General features: G+C 31.1%; 10 protein-coding genes across 12 annotated transcripts in view; 4 read left to right on the top strand and 6 right to left on the bottom strand.

The window, feature by feature from the left end:
* Positions 1-998, bottom strand: part of LOC135955337 (uncharacterized) — a 42,544-nt gene extending 41,546 nt beyond the window's left edge. The window contains exons 1-2 of the mRNA XM_065505690.1: positions 954-998; positions 580-891 (exon numbers count right to left, since the gene is read on the bottom strand). Coding sequence (XP_065361762.1) covers positions 580-891; positions 954-998 — 357 coding nt within the window. The remainder of the gene's footprint in view (positions 1-579; positions 892-953) is intronic.
* Positions 999-6,837: 5,839 nt separating this feature from the next.
* ATPsynbeta (ATP synthase, beta subunit) lies at positions 6,838-8,963 on the bottom strand. Of its 2 annotated transcripts, none has more exons than XM_065505545.1 (2): positions 8,807-8,963; positions 6,838-8,704 (listed from the first exon to the last, which is right to left on the bottom strand). In XM_065505545.1, exon 2 carries the CDS (start codon positions 8,645-8,647, stop codon positions 7,124-7,126), a length of 1,524 nt encoding a protein of 507 aa, XP_065361617.1. In that variant the 5' UTR covers positions 8,648-8,704; positions 8,807-8,963; the 3' UTR covers positions 6,838-7,123. The 2 variants fall into 2 exon arrangements, with proteins under 2 accessions (XP_065361617.1, XP_065361618.1); XM_065505546.1 differs by having other exon boundaries at positions 8,792-8,814.
* Positions 8,964-10,026: 1,063 nt separating this feature from the next.
* msd5 (mitotic spindle density 5) lies at positions 10,027-10,823 on the top strand. The gene has a single exon (XM_065503977.1). It carries the CDS (start codon positions 10,035-10,037, stop codon positions 10,800-10,802), a length of 768 nt encoding a protein of 255 aa, XP_065360049.1. The 5' UTR covers positions 10,027-10,034; the 3' UTR covers positions 10,803-10,823.
* On the bottom strand, positions 10,780-11,439 carry LOC135953941 (uncharacterized). The gene is made up of 2 exons (XM_065503978.1): positions 11,317-11,439; positions 10,780-11,252 (listed from the first exon to the last, which is right to left on the bottom strand). Exons 1-2 carry the CDS (start codon positions 11,360-11,362, stop codon positions 10,849-10,851), a joined length of 450 nt encoding a protein of 149 aa, XP_065360050.1. The 5' UTR covers positions 11,363-11,439; the 3' UTR covers positions 10,780-10,848.
* Positions 11,440-12,396: 957 nt separating this feature from the next.
* Positions 12,397-15,104, top strand: PIG-B (phosphatidylinositol glycan anchor biosynthesis class B). Of its 2 annotated transcripts, XM_065504508.1 has the most exons (7): positions 12,397-12,580; positions 12,650-13,117; positions 13,183-13,311; positions 13,661-13,915; positions 13,982-14,179; positions 14,245-14,488; positions 14,579-15,104. In XM_065504508.1, the coding sequence occupies exons 1-7, from the start codon at positions 12,453-12,455 to the stop codon at positions 14,768-14,770; spliced, it is 1,614 nt and encodes a 537-aa protein (XP_065360580.1). In that variant the 5' UTR covers positions 12,397-12,452; the 3' UTR covers positions 14,771-15,104. The 2 variants fall into 2 exon arrangements, with proteins under 2 accessions (XP_065360580.1, XP_065360579.1); XM_065504507.1 differs by having other exon boundaries at positions 12,402-12,580; positions 14,245-15,104.
* Positions 15,105-15,953: 849 nt separating this feature from the next.
* On the bottom strand, positions 15,954-17,567 carry LOC135953848 (transmembrane protein 267). Its single transcript, XM_065503861.1, has 3 exons — positions 17,446-17,567; positions 16,858-17,335; positions 15,954-16,788 (listed from the first exon to the last, which is right to left on the bottom strand). The coding sequence occupies exons 2-3, from the start codon at positions 17,146-17,148 to the stop codon at positions 16,408-16,410; spliced, it is 672 nt and encodes a 223-aa protein (XP_065359933.1). The 5' UTR covers positions 17,149-17,335; positions 17,446-17,567; the 3' UTR covers positions 15,954-16,407.
* A 158-nt stretch (positions 17,568-17,725) lies between these two features.
* On the top strand, positions 17,726-18,505 carry LOC135954479 (uncharacterized). Its single transcript, XM_065504658.1, has 3 exons — positions 17,726-17,862; positions 17,917-18,108; positions 18,173-18,505. Exons 1-3 carry the CDS (start codon positions 17,787-17,789, stop codon positions 18,484-18,486), a joined length of 582 nt encoding a protein of 193 aa, XP_065360730.1. The 5' UTR covers positions 17,726-17,786; the 3' UTR covers positions 18,487-18,505.
* A 1,094-nt stretch (positions 18,506-19,599) lies between these two features.
* vih (ubiquitin conjugating enzyme vih) lies at positions 19,600-21,030 on the bottom strand. The gene is made up of 2 exons (XM_065504743.1): positions 20,703-21,030; positions 19,600-20,648 (listed from the first exon to the last, which is right to left on the bottom strand). The coding sequence occupies exons 1-2, from the start codon at positions 20,810-20,812 to the stop codon at positions 20,219-20,221; spliced, it is 540 nt and encodes a 179-aa protein (XP_065360815.1). The 5' UTR covers positions 20,813-21,030; the 3' UTR covers positions 19,600-20,218.
* An 863-nt stretch (positions 21,031-21,893) lies between these two features.
* On the top strand, positions 21,894-23,294 carry LOC135953488 (EARP-interacting protein homolog). Its single transcript, XM_065503415.1, has 2 exons — positions 21,894-22,029; positions 22,097-23,294. The coding sequence occupies exons 1-2, from the start codon at positions 21,988-21,990 to the stop codon at positions 23,183-23,185; spliced, it is 1,131 nt and encodes a 376-aa protein (XP_065359487.1). The 5' UTR covers positions 21,894-21,987; the 3' UTR covers positions 23,186-23,294.
* LOC135953490 (kxDL motif-containing protein CG10681) lies at positions 23,175-24,077 on the bottom strand. The gene is made up of 2 exons (XM_065503416.1): positions 23,852-24,077; positions 23,175-23,792 (listed from the first exon to the last, which is right to left on the bottom strand). Exons 1-2 carry the CDS (start codon positions 24,040-24,042, stop codon positions 23,285-23,287), a joined length of 699 nt encoding a protein of 232 aa, XP_065359488.1. The 5' UTR covers positions 24,043-24,077; the 3' UTR covers positions 23,175-23,284.
* Between the last annotated feature and the right edge of the window lie 181 nt (positions 24,078-24,258).

The following is a 24,258-nucleotide window of genomic DNA, read 5'->3' as shown; positions in this document are numbered from 1 at the left end:
TTGTGGACAGATTTTGCTGATTTTAAATATAAAACTTCTCGAAAGCATATCTGACAGAATTATTGAATATTTGGATACCGAAGATATCTGGGGTCTTCAGAAAAGACGGACATGGCTTAATCGACTCCGCTATCTATAAGGATCCAGAATATATATACTTTATAGGGCCGGAAAAATAGTGTGGAAATTACAACGGAATTTTAGGGATAACGGTTACCAATCTTGCATAATTATATGTAGCGGTAACTTTTTCAAATTTTAAAATTATTTGTTCTAGACAGATAATGGATAATGGACAGATAATTTCATAATTTTCAACCTGTATAAATTCGTCTTGTGATAAAGGAATATCAGAATGACATTTCAGTAGCTTATCATTAAATAATTTCATATGTATTTATTTCTTTAAATATTTTTTATTAAAATAAATTGTATACATAAACTTAACAATTAATGGAATATAATAATAAATTAAAATAAATATAATAAAAAAACAACATCACAAATTTTAAGAAATGTTCAATAATGTCCTCATTTTTTCCCCAAATTCTGTTGGTTCCACGCCTGCCAAGTATTTACTAAATTATTAGTGGCATAGGTTTGTAATGTTGGCCTGATATTGTAGGGATTATTATTGCTATAAAAATAATTATTATAAGGATATTGAGCATATTGATCGATCACAAAAGGCCAAATGCGTATTTTCTTATAGTCCAACTGATTATAAGAATGGGAAGCATAAGGATTATTATAAGTATAAGCATACGGTGAAGGAGTGGTATAAGTTTGTACATCCAAATCGGAGAAGGTAGGATTTAAATTCAACGACTGTCTATAGGTATCATAATTATTATAATTGTAATTATTTGGAGCGATTTGTGCCTGTAAAATCTAAAAAATAAATAAAATATTAATAATATTAACTATAAATTCGTTTTTAATGTAAAACTTACCATTATCAAGGTTGTTATTATTAACAATATTAAAAATATAAACATGTTGTTTTAATTTTATAATCCACAATAAACCTTTTTAGTTGTAACTTCAATTCAATACTAATAAAACATTTTCATTGACCAGCCATTTAAATATGAAATTATTTACAAAACCATTTTTGGCATTGAACTTGAACCAAAGGGAATCAATCACCTCATTTTCACTAGACATCTAGATTGTATATCTCCAAAAAATATCTGAATCATTTGTCATCGTCACCATATTTGCACCATTTAATTGGTGTTGTTTTGGCTTTTATTTAAAATAAAATGCTTAAATCACATTGTACATTATTTAGTTAATATTCGATAATGACTTTTTATTAAAATTAATTAGAACCATTTGACAATTTAATAAAATTTGTAACGCCTTTTTTTGTTTGTGTTTAAATAGTCACACAGAGTATTTTGACATTATTTTAGCAAATTATCACCACTCAAGTCTGGCACCCTAAACAATATACAATATATGATAGTGGATCGTAAATTATTGTAAATAAATACTTAATTAAGCATTTATCAGTGGCTAGATATTTGAAAAAAATATTTTATGACCTTTATGCTGGAATATCTGGAGTTTTTAACAGCTGAGTTTAATCCGCTAATGATCTACAGTGGTTGACAATACACTGGAAACTTTTCCAAATATTCAATTAAAAGGTTAAATTAACAAAAAAGAAAATAATAACATAATTAATTCTGAAAATGGAAACAAAATAAAAAGTATTTATTATTATGGTATTGACAAACAAAGGCGATAGTAATCAAGACCAGCCTCGAGAAATAATTTTCTGCCGGGTAGTAATTTCTTGAGAATAGTTTAAACAATTGCTATTAAATTATCTTGTCTTGGAGTAGTTTTACCAAGTCTTGCGCCCAAATGTTGAGTTTTTCACGAAATATTTTTATAGTTTTGTGAAACTTCTGATTTATTAATTGAATATGTATCACAGTTAGTTTTAATTTTAATTTATTAAGCTCGAGGTCAGAGGCACGTTGCTCATTAATCAAGTAGTCTTAAAAACCTTACCTAACAAATTAGAGCAACGTTTTGTGAAGAAAATATGTCCAAGACAAAGTTTGAGGCTGAATGATAAGTTCAATTTCCTGGTAGAATTTAATGAATAAATGGAAAGTTATAACTTCGATATTTCTAAATGTTAAACACTCAACACATCTAAGAATATAAGTAAAACTATGTTTTCCGGATAGGTTTTATTCTGGTTGACGATTAGTGATTTCGGGCACAGTGAACTATTTCTTTCCAACGACGGATATAGTTCGGGCTAACTTATCACGATTTCTGCAGAAGTTGTCAGAATGAGGAGGAGAAAGAGACCTTCCTAGACTTCTTTTGTAATTGACCAGCACTGGGTGATCTACGTGCCAGGCTTTTAGATGAGCGATCCTTTGGTAACCTTTCCTTGTTATCTGTGTAGGAACTAATGTGCATAGACGCCTTTATTAGGGAAAGCAGATGGTTGATAAGACCGAATATACAAATTGCACATAATAGCGACCCAGCAACTGTCCCATAATGGTTTGCTTTAGTTGAATTCCTTGAATTCTTAACTTCTCTTACTCCTCCAATTTCTACCTATACTTTTCTCTTGTAAACTTCACTCTGACTCTATCTATAGTTTTCCCTTTTCTTTTACTTCTATTTACAATTTTCTTTCTGTTTCTATTTTCTCTTCAGGTACCACAAAGGGATCGATCATTGGACCCAAGTGAGATGTAAGAGACGAAGGTTTTGGACGACTGCCTGATTACCTAACCTAAAGGCGGATTAGCAGTAACTGCAAATGTTTATAATGAATATTCTATTCCATAACTAAAAAAATATCATACAAATTTTAAAATAGTCTATTGACCAGTTTCGATCCACTTCGCCAAAGTAGTAATTGACTATTTGAATTGCAGTGAAATCAAATTTATTCAATGTTCCTGAACTTAGATCCAGTAAAACTTTGTAGGTAAATATAAAGTGGAAGGTTTATAGAAACGGATATCGTGGTAATAATGTAGATTGCTCAACTAAAGTGATAAAACAATCGATATAATGCGATTTTGAAATCAATTGCTGAATTACGGAATAAGGCAAAAGCTATATGGAGTCAATATTTTTTTGTTAATTTAGCTTAATTTTCTTCTATATATAAAAAAAATACAAGGCCTGAATCACTTCAACAGTGTGTTCAACAATTATTCTTGAAATCAATGGAAATTCATCACAACTTTTTGAATCGATAATTTTGTTTGATTTATAGTAAACTCCCTAGAATTTTTGTTTTATTATTTTATTAACTTTTAATTCAAAAGCAGAAAATGTTTTTCGAAAATATCAACTCTAACACTAACTAAAAATACTTTAGTTTAAATTGTAGTTAAATATGCAAAAAATAATAATTAATACTGCTAATCTAGAAGGGAAAAATATTTATCAAATTTAAAAAAAATCAAAACAAATCAGCGTCCACATCGCATTTAATAATATTATTTATACAAACATTAAAATTTATTGCCACAAATACGTTCATTAAATATTAGTAGTATGTATTATTTGTTTATTGCTATTGCTGTTATTAAACTATTAGATTAATGCATAATTGTTTAAATTAAACATATTAAATAAATGAAATACCTATAATTGAAGAGAATAAAATATGTTTTGTAATGGAAATTTTTTATAATAAAATTGGGTATAATAATCTTTTTAAAATTTCTAATAAAACGTTGTTTAGAACAATTAACAACTTTCATGTAGTATTAATTATAATTAATACTACTTTCATGCATTTGCAAATAAAAATTATGCGCCTAAAAGTAGGCGATAGATTCATATGTGCAAAACTATTTTTTATAATGACATGAGTTTTCCCTATCAACACCGGTGGCAACACCTTCGCTGACGTCAGCGGCTGACATCAGCCAAACCATTTTTTTATATGAAGTTTTTACGATTTAGATTTGGGGGGTACATGAGCCAAAAAATCCCATAAGAAATACACAGGTGAGCGGCCAATGTCAGCCAATTTGGCTGATGTCAGCCGGAGCAGGAGTATAAAGATGCCAGATTGATTAAATATTCAATAATTTTCTTTTTTTTTTTTTCTATTGACACGACTTTGACGTTATTATGTTCAATCAAAAAAAAAGCGTGAATTTATTTTTATAATTTTGCAGTGAATTGTGAAAAACATTAAAGGATTTTTTAATAAAGAATCCTTTGAAATAGGGCTGATATCAATGCCGGGAAAGCAAACGTAATACGCTGTTATCGTAAAAAGGTAAGACATGGTATTCTGCAATCCACCACCCGGGGGCCACTAAATTTTTCAGTGTTTGTTCGGAAAGGGGAAAAAGGTGTATTTTAGATTTTTATACAAAAATTAATTTAAGACCAACTTAATTAAATTTTAACTATTCGAAAAAATATATATATTTACACATTGTGTTTCGAAAATATTTTCATTCGAATCGTAGTACACTTGGGAACATCTACTAACAAAAAACATTTCCTTAAGATACCACAAGGATATATTTAACACATAAATGGTATACTTTGACATTAATCATGTTTTGGTTATAAAACAGGAAATATCGGCCAATAAATAGTATATGAAAAAATAATATAAATTGCACCAGAATGTGGCAATTGGATTTGTTTACGCAAACTGTAGAATGTGGCAAATTGGATGTTTTTTGCAGAAATTGTATAATGAACATTGTATAATGAAATATGAATAAACACCATCTTCGGTTTTCCGTCATTATATTTTGTAAATAATAAGACGAAGGGAAAATGTACAGCTTCCCGGGAAATAAAGAAGTTTGGGAAATGAAAAACCCTTGTTGTAAGATTTATCTCACACCCTTTGGCTTTTGGCCAATTTCTTATTTATGTATAGGTACGAATATGTTTTTATAAATACAAACAAATTCATTGATATATATTTTAGCGTAATTCGGTTTGCCAAATAATAAAATCAATAAACTTAAACTTATGTATGAGATTATTAAATTGTTTTCTTTGGCAGACAAAAAGCTCATGCTATGAGATAACGAAGACTTAATTTGGAGCTGACCCAGTACACGATAAAGTAAATAACTGTTTTTGGTGAAATATATTTTTTTTACATTACAACTTAAACTGCCAGTTCCTTCCCATATATTAAGAAAAACACAAATTTGTTCAACTCACTTTTCTTTGGAAATAAAAGAACTAGCAGAAACTGTTTCCTTGTTACGCCTTTTTTTTGCAATAGATAACAGGACGGAACTAACGTACATAAATACCTACTTATGTATATTATTTATATACAAATAATTCATATTTTTTGCATGAAATTAATTTATCAGTTTTAGGTATACGAGAATTTCGTAAATTGTATGGTGGGTTGAGGTATGATAAAATCAATTATCATTTGCCGGTTGTAACACATCGAAATATCGTTCGTAGACTTACAATATGTAGTACCTTTTCACATACATATTTTACAGGAAAGACAAACTATGTTGTAACATCCTTGGTTTTTAATATTTTTGAAATGTTTCGATGCAATTTGCAAAGTACATACCTACAGTAAAGGAGAAAAAACTAAAGAATTATGCAACGAAATATGTTTACGCAAACAGTGTATTTTTACTTATTCTAGCGTTTTGTAAATTTTCACTAAAAGGACTTTTCAAAATATTATATACATATATTTCGTAAACGATGAACATGGATTGTTAAACATTCCATAATTCTACCTATCTGATTTTATTCAAAACAAAGTTCTTGCCTAGATAATAGCTTTGCCTGTCACTCTTTGTCTTAATGAGAAATTATGATTACTATAGATTGTGAATACCTCTACTACATTTCCTTCCGTCTATTGAATTTGGATCCGTAGTTTATAAACAAAATGAAAATAGTACAAACATTTGTTTATAAAAATTTGGGTATACCTCCATGCATTGTTGTTATAACATTACACTAACAAAATTCTTAATCTCCTTATTCTGTAAATCACTTAAATTAACTGTGAGAAATTATAAAGGTAAAATTTACTAATTTTATGAAAAGGTAAAGAAATAGTTTTAAAATCTAAAGTGATTTACAAAACAATGGGGTGGGTTAATGTATTACAAACTAATTTATTGTCTAATTTTATCTGGGCGTCATCACATATTACCCCATTACATTAGTGCAAAAAAAAAACTAACAACAATAATGTATTTGAGAACATAGTCATGTTTTTTTGACCAAAATTATTAAGCAACCACTATTATTTATAACGAATTTTGTACCATAGTATATTGCACAACACTTCTCAGACACCCCCCATGTAAGATTAAAAATTAGTCGATGATATACGTAACAAATAATTACTTTGTTGTTGTTGTTTTTCTACTTTTTGACTTCATAACCTCTTTACAATACGATTATTATTACTGTTATCACTCAATCAATATTTCTAGATCAAACAATTTATAATAAAATTGTTTGCAAAATTCAAAATTTTCACTTTAATTTACTAAAAAAAAAAGTTTGCAATAATACTATTTACTTTTTGAAAAATATAGGGAAAATATTTTTTTCCATCATATGATTTGTTGGAAATTATTATACACAAGACATCATTGACAACAACAATGCATGTAGAAAAAACTGAATCTACCTCTCCCTCTTGTTAACACAAAAACACAGTTTCACTTCTGCGCCTCACTCTCTAGCTATCTCTTTCACATTTTGCCGACATCAAAAGTACAAATGCCTGTTATGCAACACCACCACAAAATCTCACATGTAACCAAACTTTTCGTTGCCGGAAAATTATTGAAATGAAAAACAGCCTTTATGTAACTTTTTTTTAAGGATTTTTTTCTTTATTTTTATTCACTTTCAGTTTGAATATTTTTATTTTATATAACTTTTTTCACTTATGAAATCTCGTTTGAAACGAACATTTACAAATACAAATAATTAAATGACGCGACTTTCACATAATGTGAGTGCGTGCATTATGGTAGTTATTAGTTTTTTGGAAAAAACACATTCTTATAATAGAATTTTTAAATAGATGTCGATTGTTCTTATAGTTTTATATAGGGGATGTTATTGTGGATGCAACGTCTGGTGTTTAGGCAGCTTCCTTAGCGAGACGTTCGGCCTTTTCGACGACTTCTTCGATGGGGCCAACCATGTAGAAAGCGACTTCTGGAAGATGATCGTAATCACCACCCAAGATCTTGGTGAAGCCCTTGATGGTTTCTTCGAGAGGTACCAATTTGCCGGCATGACCAGTGAAGACCTCAGCGACTTGGAAAGGTTGGGACAAGAAACGTTGGATCTTACGGGCACGAGCGACGGTCAATTTATCTTCTTCAGACAATTCATCCATACCCAAGATAGCAATGATATCCTGGAGGGACTTGTAATCTTGCAAGATCTTTTGGACACCACGGGCAATGTTGTAATGCTCTTGACCGATGATGTTGGGGTCCATGATACGAGAGGTGGAATCGAGGGGATCGACAGCGGGGTAGATACCCAATTCAGCGATGGCACGGGACAATACAGTGGTAGCGTCCAAATGAGCGAATGTTGTGGCTGGGGCAGGATCTGTCAAATCGTCAGCAGGTACATAAATAGCCTGGACAGAGGTGATGGAGCCCTTCTTGGTGGTGGTAATACGTTCCTGCATAGAACCCATGTCAGTGGCCAAAGTGGGTTGGTAACCTACAGCGGAGGGGATACGACCCAACAAGGCAGATACTTCAGAACCGGCCTGAGTGAAACGGAAAATGTTGTCAATGAAAAGCAATACATCTTGACCTTCTTGATCACGGAAGTATTCAGCAACGGTCAAACCAGTCAAAGCGACACGAGCACGGGCGCCTGGGGGTTCGTTCATTTGACCGTAAACAAGGGCTACCTTGGAGCTCTTGTCCTTGAGGGAAATGACACCGGACTCAATCATTTCATTGTACAAATCGTTACCTTCACGGGTACGTTCACCGACACCAGCGAATACGGAGTAACCACCATGAGCCTTAGCGACGTTGTTGATAAGTTCCATAATCAATACGGTTTTGCCGACACCAGCACCACCGAAGAGACCGATCTTACCTCCCTTGGCGTAGGGAGCAAGCAAATCTACGACCTTAATGCCGGTAACCAAGATTTCTTGTTCGACGCTCATGTCCACGAATTCGGGGGCTTCAGCGTGAATGGGGGCTCTCTTGTCGGTGCCAATGGGACCACGTTCATCGATGGGTTCACCAATGACGTTCATGATACGGCCCAAAGTTTCGGCACCAACGGGAATACGGATTGGGAAGCCAGTGTCCAAGACTTTGTGGCCACGAACCAAACCCTCAGTACCGTCCATAGCAATGGTACGTACGGTGTTTTCTCCCAAATGCTGGGCGACTTCCAACACCAAACGAGGTGAGCGTTGGTCGACTTCCAAGGCGTTCAAAATTGGGGGTAATTCATCCTCGAACTGGACATCGACGACAGCACCAATAACGGCCACAATTTTGCCATTTGCAACACCAGCAGCCTTAGCGGCAGCCTTGGCATACTCACGTTGAGATTGGGCAAGTAGTGATATAACTTTCTTGTCCGACCTATTAAGGGCCGAGCGTACAGAGTTGAACATTTTTAATAGATTTTTTTGTATATGCCCGTAAAGAAAGTAAATTAGTTGAACGCGCTCCTAAAAGGAATGAAAAATATTCAGTTTTTATAGGTTTTTCTTAATTTTTTCCTAGAAATTTTTAATGAAGAAAATTTTTTCACACACTTCTTATGCACTCACCGATTACGAAACAGCTAATTTTTTGCAGGCAATGTGGCCGTCTTCGTTTTCAATGTACAGGGCAGTGTTACCGAATGTAGAATTCACCTTCGTTCTTATTTTACCGTTTTCTGATGTTCGAAAAATTTCCCTTCATTCACAATGGGCTGACATTCCGAAAAAGATGCCAGACTCTTAAAAACTACACATGGTTGTATTTTACAACTGCAGACATAAACCAGGTTATGTTTATTAAAGTGATAATTTCTCTGTAATTGTTTATGTAATTAAGAAAAAAATCGTTTTGCAGCATTTTATTAATTAAATTTGAATTTTAAACTAAAGACAACCATATTCCTGAATTTAGCTTAGATAATTCCTTAAAATCTATGTTAGATTAGGTCTCATATCTATTTGTATTTTATCATTACATATGGAATCAGATGAACTTATTTTTGTTATTATTAGGGGCGGATTTATATGCAAATACATGTTTATTCCCGAACGTCCAAATACCATGTAAACCAATTATCTGCCCGAATTAAAAATTGAGCTGTAAAATATATTTTGTTGTATTCTACTTCAAAATGCATATGTATTTATGATATGCAAATTTTTAATAAAAATATTTTTTTGTCAATGGAAAATGTATAGAATATGAATATAGAAACTCTTGATTAATTTTTATAGCGCTGAAAACAAATACAAGAGAATATGTTTACTAAAACTTTTAAATTTATTTTGTTTAAAATATATACATATATTGATATATTTTTGATAATTAAATGAAATGGATATATGTATAGCAGAAACATAATTCTAGCTAACATAATTTGTTTTATCTGTCTTGATATTTATGAAATCAATCTGGCAGCATTAATTGCCATTTGTCTTAATTCACAATTGTATCTTCGAAAATGTCTTCCCCTAAGATATCCCACTATTTTAAGAGTTGCATTTAACAGAATCAAACAGATTTCAGTGATGAAATAAAAAGTTAGTACTTTTAGTACTTTTTCATTTGCATATCTGAGCAGCTCACATGACCAAAACTATTTTTTATATTGATTTTTTCGAAATGAGAAATGGGGTCTTCAAACCTATCAGTCCCATAAGAAATACATGGCGTTTGTGCGTAAATTGTTTGATGTGAACCAGAGAGGGCAAAGTGTGTCTGCTACTACTTTTTACAACCGTGTGCCTTGCAGCTTGTATAAATACAAACCTAAATTTAAAAAATAAACGAAATATGGATTCGGAAGACAATTTTAACAAAATCACGGCTTGTATTGATGAAAAATATGAAAAAGTTGTACATGAAGTGTGTCATGTACCGCGTGTAATGAATCTGAATGATTTTTACAGAGTCTACGAATTGGAGGAAAAGGCAATCAATGAGAAATATGATAATGTACCGAGAGTAGCACCTACCATCGACCTATTTGCAGAAGTATTTAAAAAGTTCGATGAGTATCCGGCCAATTTGCAAAAACTGAAGAAAGCCCCACCACCCATGCGTGAACGTTTAAATTCCACCATATCAAAGTCTTCACCTACTCTAAATGATTCAACTAGTTCCACTACCAGCAACCACAACAAAGAAAATTCTCTGAGCTTGATAAATTTAAACAAGATCGATGATGTGCCTACAGCCTCTGAAACCCTAAGTAGTTTTGTTAAATTTCAAAAGCAACTAAAACTGTTGAATGCAGAAATAATGCAACAGGATGTGGACAAGGAGTATTCTAACAAGTTAAAGCAACTAAATTTATTTGCCCAACAGCTGGAAAAATTGCTGCCTACGGAAAAAGTTGGAAAGTCAGCTCTTACCACGGAAGAGGAGGATATTTTAGAAGATTTGGTCAATAGAATGGATGATCTCAACTTCATACGAGGCCACCAAGATGTATTTCGACAACAAAATGGTGTAGTCAACAATATTGCACCGAAGTTAGAAAATTTGGTTGATATTTTATCTTATTGTCTATTAGCTGTTAATTCTTTCAATATAAATTAATTTATTTACTACATATTAAAATGGTGTTACATATATTTTTTTTTTATTAAAAACAATCATCCTCTACATCGCCATCATCATCGCTATTGATCTCAAGTTCTTGACGTTCCAAGACCATACGCATTTGTTGTATGGTATCCCATATGGCCAACAGCTTTCTTACGTTACAACCCAAAAACTCTGCTCTTTGACCGGCCGCCTCTAAATACTCTTCAAAATTGCGATTTTCGGTGGAAAGGTCACAGCCACTTAACAAACTCATAAATTTATCCACAATCCTGGTTAAAGCATTCACAGTTTCTTTATTGTATGTATAAGGCGTTGAATTATTGTCGTTGGATGTTGGTTTGAGACTTCTAGACGCTTCAATTTGTAGCAAAACATTATTAGACTTATCCAACACATCGGTAATGGCTACAGTCTGTGTTTTTATAGAAGAGCGTGTGGTTTCTGAAAACGAAAAATAACATAGATGTTATATACAATGTTTAGTTTATTGCAATAAATAACTTACTTAGCTCATTTAACATTTTACTAATTAAACATTTATCAGAAGACATGATTTTCGTTTTTTTCTGTGTTAATTTTGTTTATCAGGCGGTTCTTATTTGAATTAATCCAAACAAAGTAATATTACCAGATGGTTACAATTGCTGATTTAAGGTTACCATATATTATTTTATTATTAAATACATATTTTTAGATTTATTGCAACTTCAGATATTCAATTTATATATGTATTTTATGTCATGAATCAAGATCATCGTAACAACTTACATTTTAATAATATTTTTGGGGTTGATAGCCCTCATAATTATAAGCACAAAAACGTAAAAAAGTCAATAATAGTATATAACTCATATAGGTAGACAATTATCTGATCATTATGGGTATCATTGAATAGTGCTTCAAAATACCTTTTATATGATATATAATATGGTACTGTTTATTAACATTGTGAATCAAAAATTCCTTTTTGAATTTATATGACAGTACTTCAGGAAATTTAGATACATATACAGAAAAAGTGATTTTTGCGAAGCCGGTGTTCAATACACCCTAAAGTTTGAAGTGCCTTCGCCCGGCCGAACACCCGCAATACAGAAAATATGAATATTAACAGAAAAAAATACGAAAATATAAACTGTTACTGGGATCTTGATTTATTCATATATGACATTTTACCAGAATAACATTCTTTTGATTTCAAAAACAAAATTCTGGCAACTTAAACTAAAAAGTGCTACCAAGTTTGTAGGAGACATAAGCGTCATTTTATTGATGACGTCATATAAATAATCGTACAACAACAAACCGGCCAGTTTTTTTATTTTTGTTTTATTTAGTTCAGAATTAAAAAAAAATATTTTACATATATTTTGTTTATTTTTAGCATATTTGTGAGCAAAGCATTAACGCATAACATAATTTATTTTAAGGCAATTTAGAGAAAAGTGAATATTATTTTGTTTTTGTCAAAAACGTGGCGCACTTTTAATTAAACTAGTTTTCTTATTGTAAAAAACAAATTAATAACGCCGTGTCCTATTATTTCGTAGTGTTGTAAAAATAAATTAATTTCTTGCTTAATAATAATAATAATAAGCCATATATATAATCGGTAAATTTTCTATGAAAAATAGTTGAAAGATGAATTTATTATTGGTATTTCTGCTGGTATTTGCTGTACGATTGGCTTCAGTGTTTGTGGTGAAAACGTTTTATGTGCCCGACGAATACTGGCAGAGTTTAGAAGTGGCCCATAAATTAACCTTTGGGTAGTTTAATAACCTTTAAAATTATTACAATACGGAAAGCATTCTTATTCTGTTATTTTGAATTTCTAGTTATGGTTACTTAACATGGGAATGGGTCCAAGGCATACGCAGTTATGTGTATCCTCTTATTATAGCTGGTGTTTATAAACTGTTGGAAATATTCAGTTTGGATTCAGCCCAGTTGTTGGTCTTGTTACCGCGAATTTTACAAGCTACCTTATCTGCTTACTCAGATTATCGCTTCTTTGTGTGGTGCGGTAAAAAGAAATGGGCACTATTCTTAGTAATAGTATCCTGGTTTTGGTTCTATACCGGTTCGCGCACTTTGTCCAACACTTTGGAGACATCATTAACAACAATTGCCCTAAGTTATTTTCCTTGGTATGGTGAAGGTATTGCATATTTATGGCCCGCCGCATTATGTTGTTTCTTAAGACCAACAGCCGCCTTAATATGGTTACCATTAGTTGTTTACCATTTGCGTAAATCGAAATTCTCGTGGCCTGAATTAATTTTCAAACGTTTTTTAATAATCGGGTAAGTAATTTGTCTAGTTAACACAACAAACAAATATTTTTAATATGTAATTTATTATTTTTAAGTCTAATTGTTGCTGCTCTTTGTATTGGAATTGATTCGTGGATGCATGGACAACTTTTGATAACACCTTACGAATTTTTGAAATACAACATTTTCCATAATATTGGCAGTTTCTATGGTTCCCATCCTTGGTAAGTTCAGTATTAAATGTAATGGTTTTTAAAATTTGCATACATATATATTTTGTAACTCACTAAGGTTGAGTTTTCGACTTGAAGATTATAGATTAAATTATGATGAATCCATCTTTGACCTAGTTTTTGACATAGTTAAAAATTTATTCAATAAATAATACTGTTATATATAAGTTTTTCTATAAAAAATACTGTTATACAAAAGATCTTTTTTTACTGTTATACACAAGTGTTTTTTAACTGTTATACACGAGATTTTCTATTAAAAATACTGTTATACACAAGATTTTTATAGAAAATATTGCTAGACTATTTAAATTATTAATAAACGCCTTAAAATTTACAGGTACTGGTATTTTACTGTTGGTTTACCCACTGTTTTGGGTATAAATTTTCTGCCATTCATTTTTGGAATCATGGAAACTGTACGACATAGTGAGGTATATCCAGTACGCAAGAATTTACTCATAACGATTTTGCTGTCACTTTGTGCATTGAGTGCAATTGAACATAAAGAATTTAGGTTTGTAAGTGTTTTACTGCCGTTGTGTTTGTACATTACGGCTGATACCTTGACAAGATGGAGTTACAAAGCTTCAAGGTGTGTACATAATACAATGTTAAAAGCAAATGAATGTTTATAATATACATTAAAATATCTGTTTAGGATTTCACTGTGGTTTATAGCTGGCGTTATTTTATTTGGTAATGCCTTGCCGGCTTGGTATTTAAGCACAGTCCACCAGAAAGGTCCATTGGAGGTAATGGATAAACTTCAAGACATAGCCAAGGAATATCGTGATGAACAAAAGCATCCAGCTAGTATAATATTTTTAATGCCTTGCCATTCTACCCCCTATTATAGGTATGTAATAATTATCAATTATAATTTTCATCAAATACCCAATTTAATTAATTTGTTCTTTAAAGTCATATTCATCAAAATGTAACAATGCGCTTCCTTACATGTGAGCCTAATCTAAAACAACAAAGCAATTACAAGGACGAGGCCGATCAATTCTATGAATCTCCCGTCCACTGGTTGCGTTCGCACATCCCTTCATATCCACGCACAGCGAAGCCCTCGCATGTAGTGTTGTATGAACCATTAGCTCAAAAAATCAATGAATTCCTTGTGGACTATAAACTGTTGCATAGGATAGCAAACGCGGAGGTAAACAATAATGTTGATCCCCAATTAATCCTTAATGAATGGTCCACCCTCATTAAGGAGAAACAGTTAAATGTTGACTCTCTTTTACAGCATGTACAATCAAGAACTGGTAAAAATATTCTAGTCTATCAACGTTTACGTAGCGGAGAAGAAAACACATTTAATCGTGATGAATTTCAAAGTCTAGATGAAAAACTCAATCTACCAAAATTAGCTGAATCGACTGAAGACTTCCTTTATGGTCAAGATGAATTTACCACCGAAACCAATATTTTCAATTAGATTTAGGTCCTCTCTAAATACCTCAACAGTGCTTTGTTTCAAACATCAAAAAGGCTAATTATCCACCTGGTACAAACAAATCAAAATAATTATATATTAATTTGTGTAGGCTATTATTTTTATAGTTTACTGTTAATTTTAAATGTGTGCGTTTTAATTTTGTGTTAATTTATTTTTAAAGATAAACTTTTCTTTAAAAATCCTCTGTTTTAACTTTCAATACTCTTAAATTTGTAAAACAAAACTACAAAAGAACCAAGTGCAAACATAATTTATAAAATTTAAAAAAAAATTTCAATTTTAGAATAAAAATCAAATAAGTTTGTAAAAATTATTTCATTGAATTTTATTTAAAATCAGTTGAACCCGATCACGTGAAATTATATGTACACCATTCACCATGATTGGTAAGGTTAAATTTGTAAGTATGTCATTCCGACTCCATTAAGTATATCAGCCCAATTAAGAATAAAACTTCCCCGGGAGTATTTTCCCTTTTCCCTTTTCTCATTTTTCCTATTCAAATTCAATGGGAAAAACTCCCCGGGAACAAACTCCCTGGCAATTTTTTATTCATAATTGGGCTGTTTATTTATATTCTGTATCGTTATAGTTAGCAGAGTCGATATAGCTAGCTGTATAAATAAACTTAGAATAACTTACAAACATGATTGCCACATCAGTATATCGGGTATAGTGCTGGTTATGTTGCTATTTAAAGTTGGGAAAATCGCCCATAAATTGCTGACTGACTATTTATTTAAATGGTTGTGTAAATTTAAATAAATAGTTGTTACGAATTTTAATTAAAAGAATACGATTTATTTAAAGGAAATAAACCACCGTTTTTAAAAGGTAAAAACGTAACAATATATTTCAGGGACGTAACATTTATAAGGAAAATGACGAAAAGGTCTTATTTAACCATTAACTTTGATGATTTCATAATGGTTATAATCAACCATTATCGTAAGATATATTTAATTTTGGTCATCATATAAGCAAAACCCGCGATTGCCTCTAATTTTCATGAAATTTGGTTTTACTTAATTTTTTTCCACCAAAAATTATTTTTTTGAATTCATCAATTTTTGATCACCAAATATTTAAAAACTGTTCATAGAGGATATATATATATATAGAGCGGAAACAAGAAAACTACTTTTCATTTAAAATTCAACTATTTTTTACATAATAATTTGCCATGCATTTATTTAAAATTTAGTGTTATACACTTCATGTATACATACTACTTAAGAGAGATAAAAAGCACTAAATCTATGATAACTATTACTATCTTTCAGTGATATCACAATAGTATACAAATAATTATAAATAAAATAAATGTAAATCTGAAGCTTACTAATAGTGTTCAAAGATAATAATAATAATAAGAGTATGGAAGAATTAATTTTTATAAAATCTTAAAAATATGGAGTTAGTACTTTTAGGAAGGAGTACATATATTGATAATAGTGAGTCAAGTTTTAATTAAATTTCAATAGAATAATTTCGTGGTGTGTTTTTCTTTGACTATCACAAGTGTTAATAGTTTATTTCGATTAATTTTTGTTTGTTTAAAAATCTAATAAAGCTTTTATATTATTAAAAATTATCGTAACTATGCATGTATGAAATTAAACCTGCATATATCTATAACCTCTCACATCTTTATGATGGTGATAACTTTCATTTAATTTGATATATTGTCCTAAAAATTGTTGTACAAATGCACTGCGACATAATGCATGAATATAGCCAATGGCATATGGTGTTGCTATTGTTATGAGTATATAAGCTAGATTGGGAATTTTGTCGGTATGACCCCAGGGATAGAACCAATAGCCACGTCTAATTGCATCACGAGTATGATGTGTTATGAAGGCACACAACAATACGCCAAAGAAGAGACTCCACTTGAAGTAGTTGAGACATGCGGTACAAATGTAAAACAGCAGCAAACCAAAAATTATCGTTGAGCAGTGTAGAAAAGGGCGACGCAATAAATTTGTTGCATCCTGAATAAAAAATATATAACATGGATTTTTTCCATTACACAACCAAAATGCAAATTTGCTACTACTCACCTCCAAGTTCCAGCTTCTAGCTGCAATAAAATGATCTACATCTATTAAAGATGAGCCTGCAAAACAGGTGAATATCAAAAACCAACCAAAGAAATGACTTGTCCTTTCGTAGAATTGTACTGCAAATGCAATTCCCGATAGAGCTCCAATTGCCGCATGTGTAGCATTATCAGCTAATGCTTTTAACATAGGGTGTTGAGTTAATTCGACAAAATTATCACCTAATAGACACGTAATACTCACTAAAGTAGTGAGTATAATGCGCATATAAACCATTAGATGACAGTGCATGTAAAACAATAGACAAATAATCGTAAAACAGTAAATTTATAAAACCGGACGGCCTCCTTGCGATTCGTTGTATACTAAAGAAATGCTGTATAAGTTTTAATAAGATAATAAAGGCATTTTAAATTATTTTATACTGTGTACGTTTTTCTGGCTTCGAGTATAGTTGTATATATTATAGAATGGTGTCCTGTTTCAAATACAATTATACATGTGCTTATTGAAATAATTATTTAAAAATCAATACTTATAATGGTTTTATTTAGCTATCTATCTATGTATTTATTTTATTTAAATTACCTCAGTCGAATGTATTTTATTTACAATATATTTTCACAACATTAATATTTTTTTATTATCGGCTTTTGTTTATTTCCTTAACATTATATTCTTCAGCTGTTCAATGTTCTATTCCAATTAGATTTTTGTAATAGATTAAAATAAACTGTTGCCAGATTAAATACATTTTATTTATTCCGTGGATTTTTATATAAATTTTTATTAAAAAATAAGACAATTTAAATAGGTTTCAAATCTGGCATCATAGATAAATATGTACACAAGAGGCTGATGCATAAGATAATTTATGAGCATATTTTTTATTATTGTTTTTCCAGTATAATAATTAAAAGAAGTAAATTATGAATAATTCAAAAATAAAGAAAATCCGCATACCAGTTGAACTTCAGCAACTAAACAAATCGCATCAGGAACATGGTATGTTTATAACATCATTTAATCAGCATTATTATAATGTTTGCTGTATTACAGGCATAACCTGCACAACTTTGCCGGGTAATTCTGATGATTATACTTCTCTAGAAGCCTATATACCCGGCCCTAAAGGTTCACCTTACGAAGATGGAACATTTAAACTTGCTATAAATTTCGGTGAACAATATCCATTTCGACCGCCAACCTTTAAATTTGTTACTCCTGTTTATCATCCTAACATAGACAATTGTAAGTGTTTAATTTGAATACAGGAGAGTATTTTTAATAAAAATCTTTACTTAAAACTTTAAAGCGGGCAAAATTTGTTTGGATCTTTTACGTATGCCTCCCACTGGTTCATATAATCCAGCTATAACTTTGGAGTCCATATTGTTATCGATACAACTTTTATTGGCCAATCCGAATCCTGATGATCCCCTACAAGGCGATGCTGCTGATTTATTTAAATCCAATAAAGAGCTATTTAACCAGAAAGCAAAAGAGCTCGTTAGAAAACATTGTCAGCAGGAAGTGAGTGAAGTGGTTGATAATAATGATGTTAAGGAAAACGATGTACCTTCAAAGAATGAAATGAAAAAGAAAAAGCTAAATCTCAGTTGTAAATAAAGAATTGAATAATATTAAATATTTTTCTATTTTTATATCACTCTAATATAATTTTTATGTGGAACATAAATTTAACAGAATATTCCTATATTCTGTTAAATTTATGTTCCAAAACATCACAAAATTTTGTATTAACAGTTTGGCGCTATACAAATGTCATTTCGATATAGACTTTTTTTATATAAAAAGAAGACACATTTAAAAATATGCGGATCAATCCGTAATTTACCAAAGCTCCCATATAAGGCCTACTTCTGAAAATCACTTTAATGAGCATAAATTTCTAAAAAATTTTGGTTCTACATAAAATTCAAGAGAAATAAGTTATACAGAAATAAACCACCATGGCATAAATAAAAACATATTGGAATCTAAATAAAATTTAACAAAAATACGAGTTATACAGAAAGAAATCACTCGACCTAATTTCATGGCGATCGGCCATAATTAGCCATAGCTTCCATAAAGGCCCACTTTCGAAAATGACTAACATAAATTTCTTAAAAATTTAAGAATCCATTTAAAATTTAACGCAAATAAGTTTCATATAGAAAGAAATCGTTATAATAAATAATTTCATGGTGATCGATCCATAATTAGCCATAGCTTCCATATAAGACACACTTCCGAAAATGACTAACATAAATCTCATAAAAATGAACGAATCCATATAAAATTTAGCACAAATAAGTTTTGTATCTATGGAAATCATGAGTCTTTATTTCGTTCGGTCCATGATGTCATAGCTCCCATATAATGCTGGGTATACACGCTACTAAATTTCGTACGAATCGTTGTACGAGTTGAAAGAAGAGTATCATTTGAGAGAAACGTTTTAAAAAAGAATACACACGCAACAAAATCGACGATGTTTTGGTTTTATTAATAATAAGTGATGTTATAGCGAATTACTGCCCAATATAAATCAGCTGCTGAAGAAATACATTTCATAGTACAACTTCATGATACAAGTACTATTTATCGAAATATGTATATTGGAAATTTAAAGGAATAAAGTTTTTACTCAGTGTAGGGTATTTTATGTTCGGGATTGACCAACTATACTTGTTTTGTAAGTTTTACTTATAGTTGGTTGGGAATAAATGCGAATAGTTCTTTGATATTCATTCATTTTTGTATTTAAAACTTCATTACTGTAAATTAAAATATTTAAAAAAAATATATTTTGAACTAAAAGACATCCTTTTTTAACATAAACTTAAAAGATGTTACAATATTTTATTGGTATGTTTTTAGTTTTAAATCTCAATGACAATAAAATTTTGAAAAGTACTTAGATTAAAATTTGAAATTAATACTTAGAAAATCAATTTTTGTTTTATGTTTAATCGAAAAAAATGAAAGTAAACAATAATTTATGATAATCATTTGTTTTGGGCTTCCTAATAAAGATTTTACAAGTGTTTTTGTGTTAAATATAATTAAGATTGATTTAAATTATGGAATAGAGATTCAACTAAATTTAGCTTAAAAAAAATCAAATTTACGTGATATGAGGAATCATCTCTTTTACAATAAATAACTTTTTTTCTTCTAAAGATCAGTAAATTTTTAATTGGATGCAGTTGTTAATAATGTAAGACGATAGATGGTTTAAGATTAGTAGTAATAAAACTAAAAATTCCAATAGACGCACAAACATTTACTAAAATCAATAAAAAGGATGGCATGTGGTTGGTGTAGTTTTTGAAGGGGTGTGAAATCAATGAACTTATGTATCTTGATGTTTCTCATAAAATGCATCAAGATATTTTTTGTACTCTGTCTGATCGGCCCACATCATCGCTGCCTGCGCGTTTAAGGGACTGTCGTTATTGGGCTCGCCCAGCAGAGATTGTATAGACAATAAAATGGTGCGAACATCGTATAGAGCCGACCATTTATCCTTTAATATATCCAAGCAAATGGCACCTTGTAAGTCCACATTGGGATGAAAGCAGGGCGTTAAAAATTTTACTACAGGAGGTGCATAGGGATACGAGTTGGGAAATTCCAATGACAATCGATATTTTTGTGTAGCGTAAACTGTATTAATAGGTCCAGCTATGGTGCCAATCCACTTGAAAATATTTTCACCGTCGGGAAATGCCGATATACCCTTTTCTGTGGTCATCATTAGACTCATTAATTCTTTTTGCAGTCTAAAAATAAACATATTAAAAATTTTTGTGAAAAAATGTGTTTTCATTTCTTACCTTTTACTAACAGCGTGATTATCCTTTATAGGTACTGAATCATCATTATGCTTAACACCCTGAGAGCCGCCTGAGAGTCCACTATGTTCAGGACTTATATTTTGTGCCATTATTTTTTCTATTTATTTATTGCGTTTGTAATAAAAGTGATCGAATGATATTTTGCTTTTATTTGCGAACGAATTTTTCTTGTTTGTATACCTTTCTGTTTTGTGCAATTTTATAGATTTTTTGCAAGTAAATTCCGTTTGGGTTTTCTCTATGTTGTCTATTCGTATTGTTACACTTTTCTTTTTCTTATACGCTTTGCGTTTTAAATCTCTCTTTTTGACAGCTTTTAACGTTATAAACAAAATGGAGACTTCGAAAAACAAAGAAGAATTTGGTGGGAAAGTATCAAAACGAATATGAAAACAAAGGGTTGTATTTAAAGTACGAAAAACTACACTGAACGATACTGAAAACCGATGTTTCAACTATAGACATCTTGCTTGACAATTAATCGAATATTTGATCGGACAACAGATTTGTTAAAAGTCTAAATATTTACCCCCTTATTCATAATCTATTTTTAAATTTATAAAAGGTTTATAAAACAAAATTTCCATACAAAATCTGTTTATAAACCTTTGATAAATTTAAAAATTGATATGAATAATGCACTTAAATAAAATAATGGAATTAAGAAGTAATTCAAAAAGATAAAAATGTTAATCGAAGGCAAAAAAATATTTTTTTCTTTGAAATTTCTACCACAGATGTTTGCTGAATATTTTTAAGATGGAATAATATTTCTCATCAATAAACCAGATATTTTTTACATTAAAATAGGATAGTCATAAATGTATAACAATCGAAGAAGAAATTTAAAATTTTCCCATTTTTGGGTAATTACACAGAAATCGACACTGTCTATATAAATGTTAATCAAAGACAAAAAAATATTTTTTCTTTGAAATTTCTACCACAGATGTTTGCTGAATATTTTTAAGATGGAATAATATTTCTCATCAATAAATCAGATATTTTTTACATTAAAATAGGATAGTCATAAATGTATAACAATCGAAGAAGAAATTAAAAATTTTCCCATTTTTGGGTAATTACACAGAAATTGGCAACACTGTCTATACAAACATTCTTTTTTTTTGTTTAACTGAAATTTTATACAGCTGACTTTCGGAGTTTTTAACTAGTCACAACAAAAACATAAGCTTAATTAGTAAATATACATTAACAGTAAAACAAAACAAATTGTACAACGGAAAAATAATTCTCGCATAAAATGGACGATTCAAATGGTTTAATTTACGGCCTGGAATTACAAGTAACTTTTTACATTTTTCGTAAAAAGAACTACACACATATGTATAATACAACAATTTATATTATAGGCTCGAGCTTTAGCACCACAATTGGGTGAAAGTAATGAAATCAGATATTTTATTGCCACTAATTCCTTGAAACCGACCAACCAAGTACATTTGGTAGAGTACAATGAGGAAAGATCGACTATTACATCGAAAATATTTGAACATACAATGGGCGAAGTATGGAAATTAAATGCAAATCCTCATGATTTGTACGAAGTTGCGACATGTTTTAATGAGCAAAATGGAAATAGTTTTAAAACTAAAGCTGCTCTACTGTCGTACAGCGATGAGGATAGCGGAGAGGTAGGGGTAAAATCCGAATTTTTATCGTGGCATAAAATGGAAGTTTTAGATACAGAAAAACACGGTGAAAAAGTAAAAACGGTGGAATTCCATCCTAATCACATTGAAACTTTGGCGTGTGTAGTGGATAACAAAATAGTTCTATTCGATCGAGGAGAAGCAGAAACTAGACAAATTGCAGAAGTAACGTCTACGGGATCTGCTTCGAAACATATTAATCCTTTTAATACAGGGAAATGGTCCTACCACCATCAAGGTCAACAATTTGTAGCTCTGCATGATACGCATATTAGAGCCTACGATATACGTGACCCTCAACACGTAACGTGGTCGATTGACGATGCTCATGGACAGTTGGTCCGCGACATTGACTGCAACCCAAATAAACAATGCCACTTTGTTACGGGGGGTGACGATGGCTTTATAAAAATATGGGATTGTCGCATGCCAAAAGAACCGGTATTTGCTCGTAACGATCATGCCCATTGGGTGTGGTCCGTCCGCTTTAATACATTCCACGACCAGCTAGTTTTAAGTAGTTCCAGTGATTGTAAGGTATTGTTAACATGTGCTGGTTCAGTAAGCTCTGAAGCTGTTGAAGAGCTAACAGTAAATAATCATAAAGAGGAAGTACAGCGAAAGTTTTTAGCGGATGGCTTATTGCAGGCATTTGATCAACACGAGGATTCAGTATATTGTGTTGAATGGAGCAATGTTGATCCTTGGATATTCGCTTCGCTTAGTTATGACGGCCGTTTATTGATCTCAAAAGTACCCAAACAATATAAATATCAAATTATTTTGTAATCTTTTGTATGTCTACATTATATTAAAAAGGTATTACTAAGTACATACATATAATATTACTTAAATTGCTAAATTTATCTATACAAATAAATGTTTTATCTAACCAGTATCTTCTGAAGTACAATCAGATGAATCGTTGGGATTTGTAGTCTCTATAGAACAAACCCTCTTAATTAGTTCATTCTCTATTGGTTTGCCATTGTCGACAGCTTCTTCCATTTGTACATATTCGACCGTGGTAGAACTGCTAGGTTTATCGACCTCATTAACTTTTTTTGAACATGATGGTACATTGGGGTCGTCGGTTTTAGCTGATTCTTTGGTTTTACAAACAGCTCCAGAAACTCTTTTCAATTCAGTTTCATCTTCCGCCTCCTCGGCCAAACTACTTCTCTGGGGCTGGGCCTCAGCATATGCTATGGGATATTGATGGCTTAGCTTTTGTTTGATGGAACGAATTTTTCGAAATATATAATCCAAATCCTTTTTCATATCAGCCAATACCTTACAGTGTCTTTTAAAATCATCGTTTGCTTGTTTTAGACGACTTTGAGATAATGCGTTACAATTCAACAACATCTCATTGGTTTTTTCAAAACGTTGCAACCTATAAACAAAAACATTTAAATATTGGAAATAAATTTAAACTGTTCTTTATAAACATACATTTGTTTCTGAGCCCTTATCATTGTTTCGACATCACTTTGATTAACTAATCCAGCCAAACCTTGGATAAAAGCTTCGCCAGCCGTATAACTGTTGAATCCGTCCATGCTAAATTCACTTTCTGGTGTTACATCTTGTGTGACATCATTGTTTATTGTTTCGGATTGTTGGAAAGAGGTTTCATTACTCATTTTCTTTGTAAAAAAAAACTAATATTGGTAATGTTTGCGGTGTATGCTTTTTTGGTATGAAAATTTATTATTGATTTTTTTGTTTACATTTTTTTCGGACAAAAACAAAGAATTTATTGCTTAAAGTTGCCAATTGGTAACCAATCTGCTCATTAATTACCAGACTTCAGAAATTGGAAATTTCATAATGTTGAAATTTGTTCATTGCTCGACCGA

The sequence above is a fragment of the Calliphora vicina genome, chromosome 3 (genome assembly GCF_958450345.1).
Source record: "Calliphora vicina chromosome 3, idCalVici1.1, whole genome shotgun sequence".
Classification (NCBI taxonomy): Eukaryota; Metazoa; Arthropoda; class Insecta; order Diptera; family Calliphoridae; genus Calliphora; species Calliphora vicina.
This window is presented reverse-complemented; position numbering and strand designations above follow the sequence as displayed.

What these genes read in the sequence shown, in the direction of transcription:
- ATPsynbeta (XM_065505545.1), bottom strand. Translation starts at nt 8,647, where the DNA reads ATGTTCAACTCTGTACGCTCGGCCCTTAATAGGTCGGACAAGAAAGTT.
- msd5 (XM_065503977.1), top strand. Translation starts at nt 10,035, where the DNA reads ATGGATTCGGAAGACAATTTTAACAAAATCACGGCTTGTATTGATGAA.
- LOC135953941 (XM_065503978.1), bottom strand. Translation starts at nt 11,362, where the DNA reads ATGTCTTCTGATAAATGTTTAATTAGTAAAATGTTAAATGAGCTAA. An exon ending in TAAAATGTTAAATGAGCTAA is followed by an intron (nt 11,253 to 11,316) that starts GTAAGTTATTTA and finishes TTTCGTTTTCAG; the next exon opens with AAACCACACGCTCTTCTATA.
- PIG-B (XM_065504507.1), top strand. Translation starts at nt 12,453, where the DNA reads ATGAATTTATTATTGGTATTTCTGCTGGTATTTGCTGTACGATTGGCT. An exon ending in AAACGTTTTTTAATAATCGG is followed by an intron (nt 13,118 to 13,182) that starts GTAAGTAATTTG and finishes ATTATTTTTAAG; the next exon opens with TCTAATTGTTGCTGCTCTTT. An exon ending in TTCTATGGTTCCCATCCTTG is followed by an intron (nt 13,312 to 13,660) that starts GTAAGTTCAGTA and finishes TAAAATTTACAG; the next exon opens with GTACTGGTATTTTACTGTTG.
- LOC135953848 (XM_065503861.1), bottom strand. Translation starts at nt 17,148, where the DNA reads ATGCACTGTCATCTAATGGTTTATATGCGCATTATACTCACTACTTTA. An exon ending in CTAGAAGCTGGAACTTGGAG is followed by an intron (nt 16,789 to 16,857) that starts GTGAGTAGTAGC and finishes TTTTTTATTCAG; the next exon opens with GATGCAACAAATTTATTGCG.
- LOC135954479 (XM_065504658.1), top strand. Translation starts at nt 17,787, where the DNA reads ATGAATAATTCAAAAATAAAGAAAATCCGCATACCAGTTGAACTTCAG. An exon ending in CAAATCGCATCAGGAACATG is followed by an intron (nt 17,863 to 17,916) that starts GTATGTTTATAA and finishes GCTGTATTACAG; the next exon opens with GCATAACCTGCACAACTTTG. An exon ending in TCATCCTAACATAGACAATT is followed by an intron (nt 18,109 to 18,172) that starts GTAAGTGTTTAA and finishes AAAACTTTAAAG; the next exon opens with CGGGCAAAATTTGTTTGGAT.
- vih (XM_065504743.1), bottom strand. Translation starts at nt 20,812, where the DNA reads ATGGCACAAAATATAAGTCCTGAACATAGTGGACTCTCAGGCGGCTCT. An exon ending in AATCACGCTGTTAGTAAAAG is followed by an intron (nt 20,649 to 20,702) that starts GTAAGAAATGAA and finishes GTTTATTTTTAG; the next exon opens with ACTGCAAAAAGAATTAATGA.
- LOC135953488 (XM_065503415.1), top strand. Translation starts at nt 21,988, where the DNA reads ATGGACGATTCAAATGGTTTAATTTACGGCCTGGAATTACAA. An exon ending in TTTACGGCCTGGAATTACAA is followed by an intron (nt 22,030 to 22,096) that starts GTAACTTTTTAC and finishes TTTATATTATAG; the next exon opens with GCTCGAGCTTTAGCACCACA.
- LOC135953490 (XM_065503416.1), bottom strand. Translation starts at nt 24,042, where the DNA reads ATGAGTAATGAAACCTCTTTCCAACAATCCGAAACAATAAACAATGAT. An exon ending in ATAAGGGCTCAGAAACAAAT is followed by an intron (nt 23,793 to 23,851) that starts GTATGTTTATAA and finishes TTTTGTTTATAG; the next exon opens with GTTGCAACGTTTTGAAAAAA.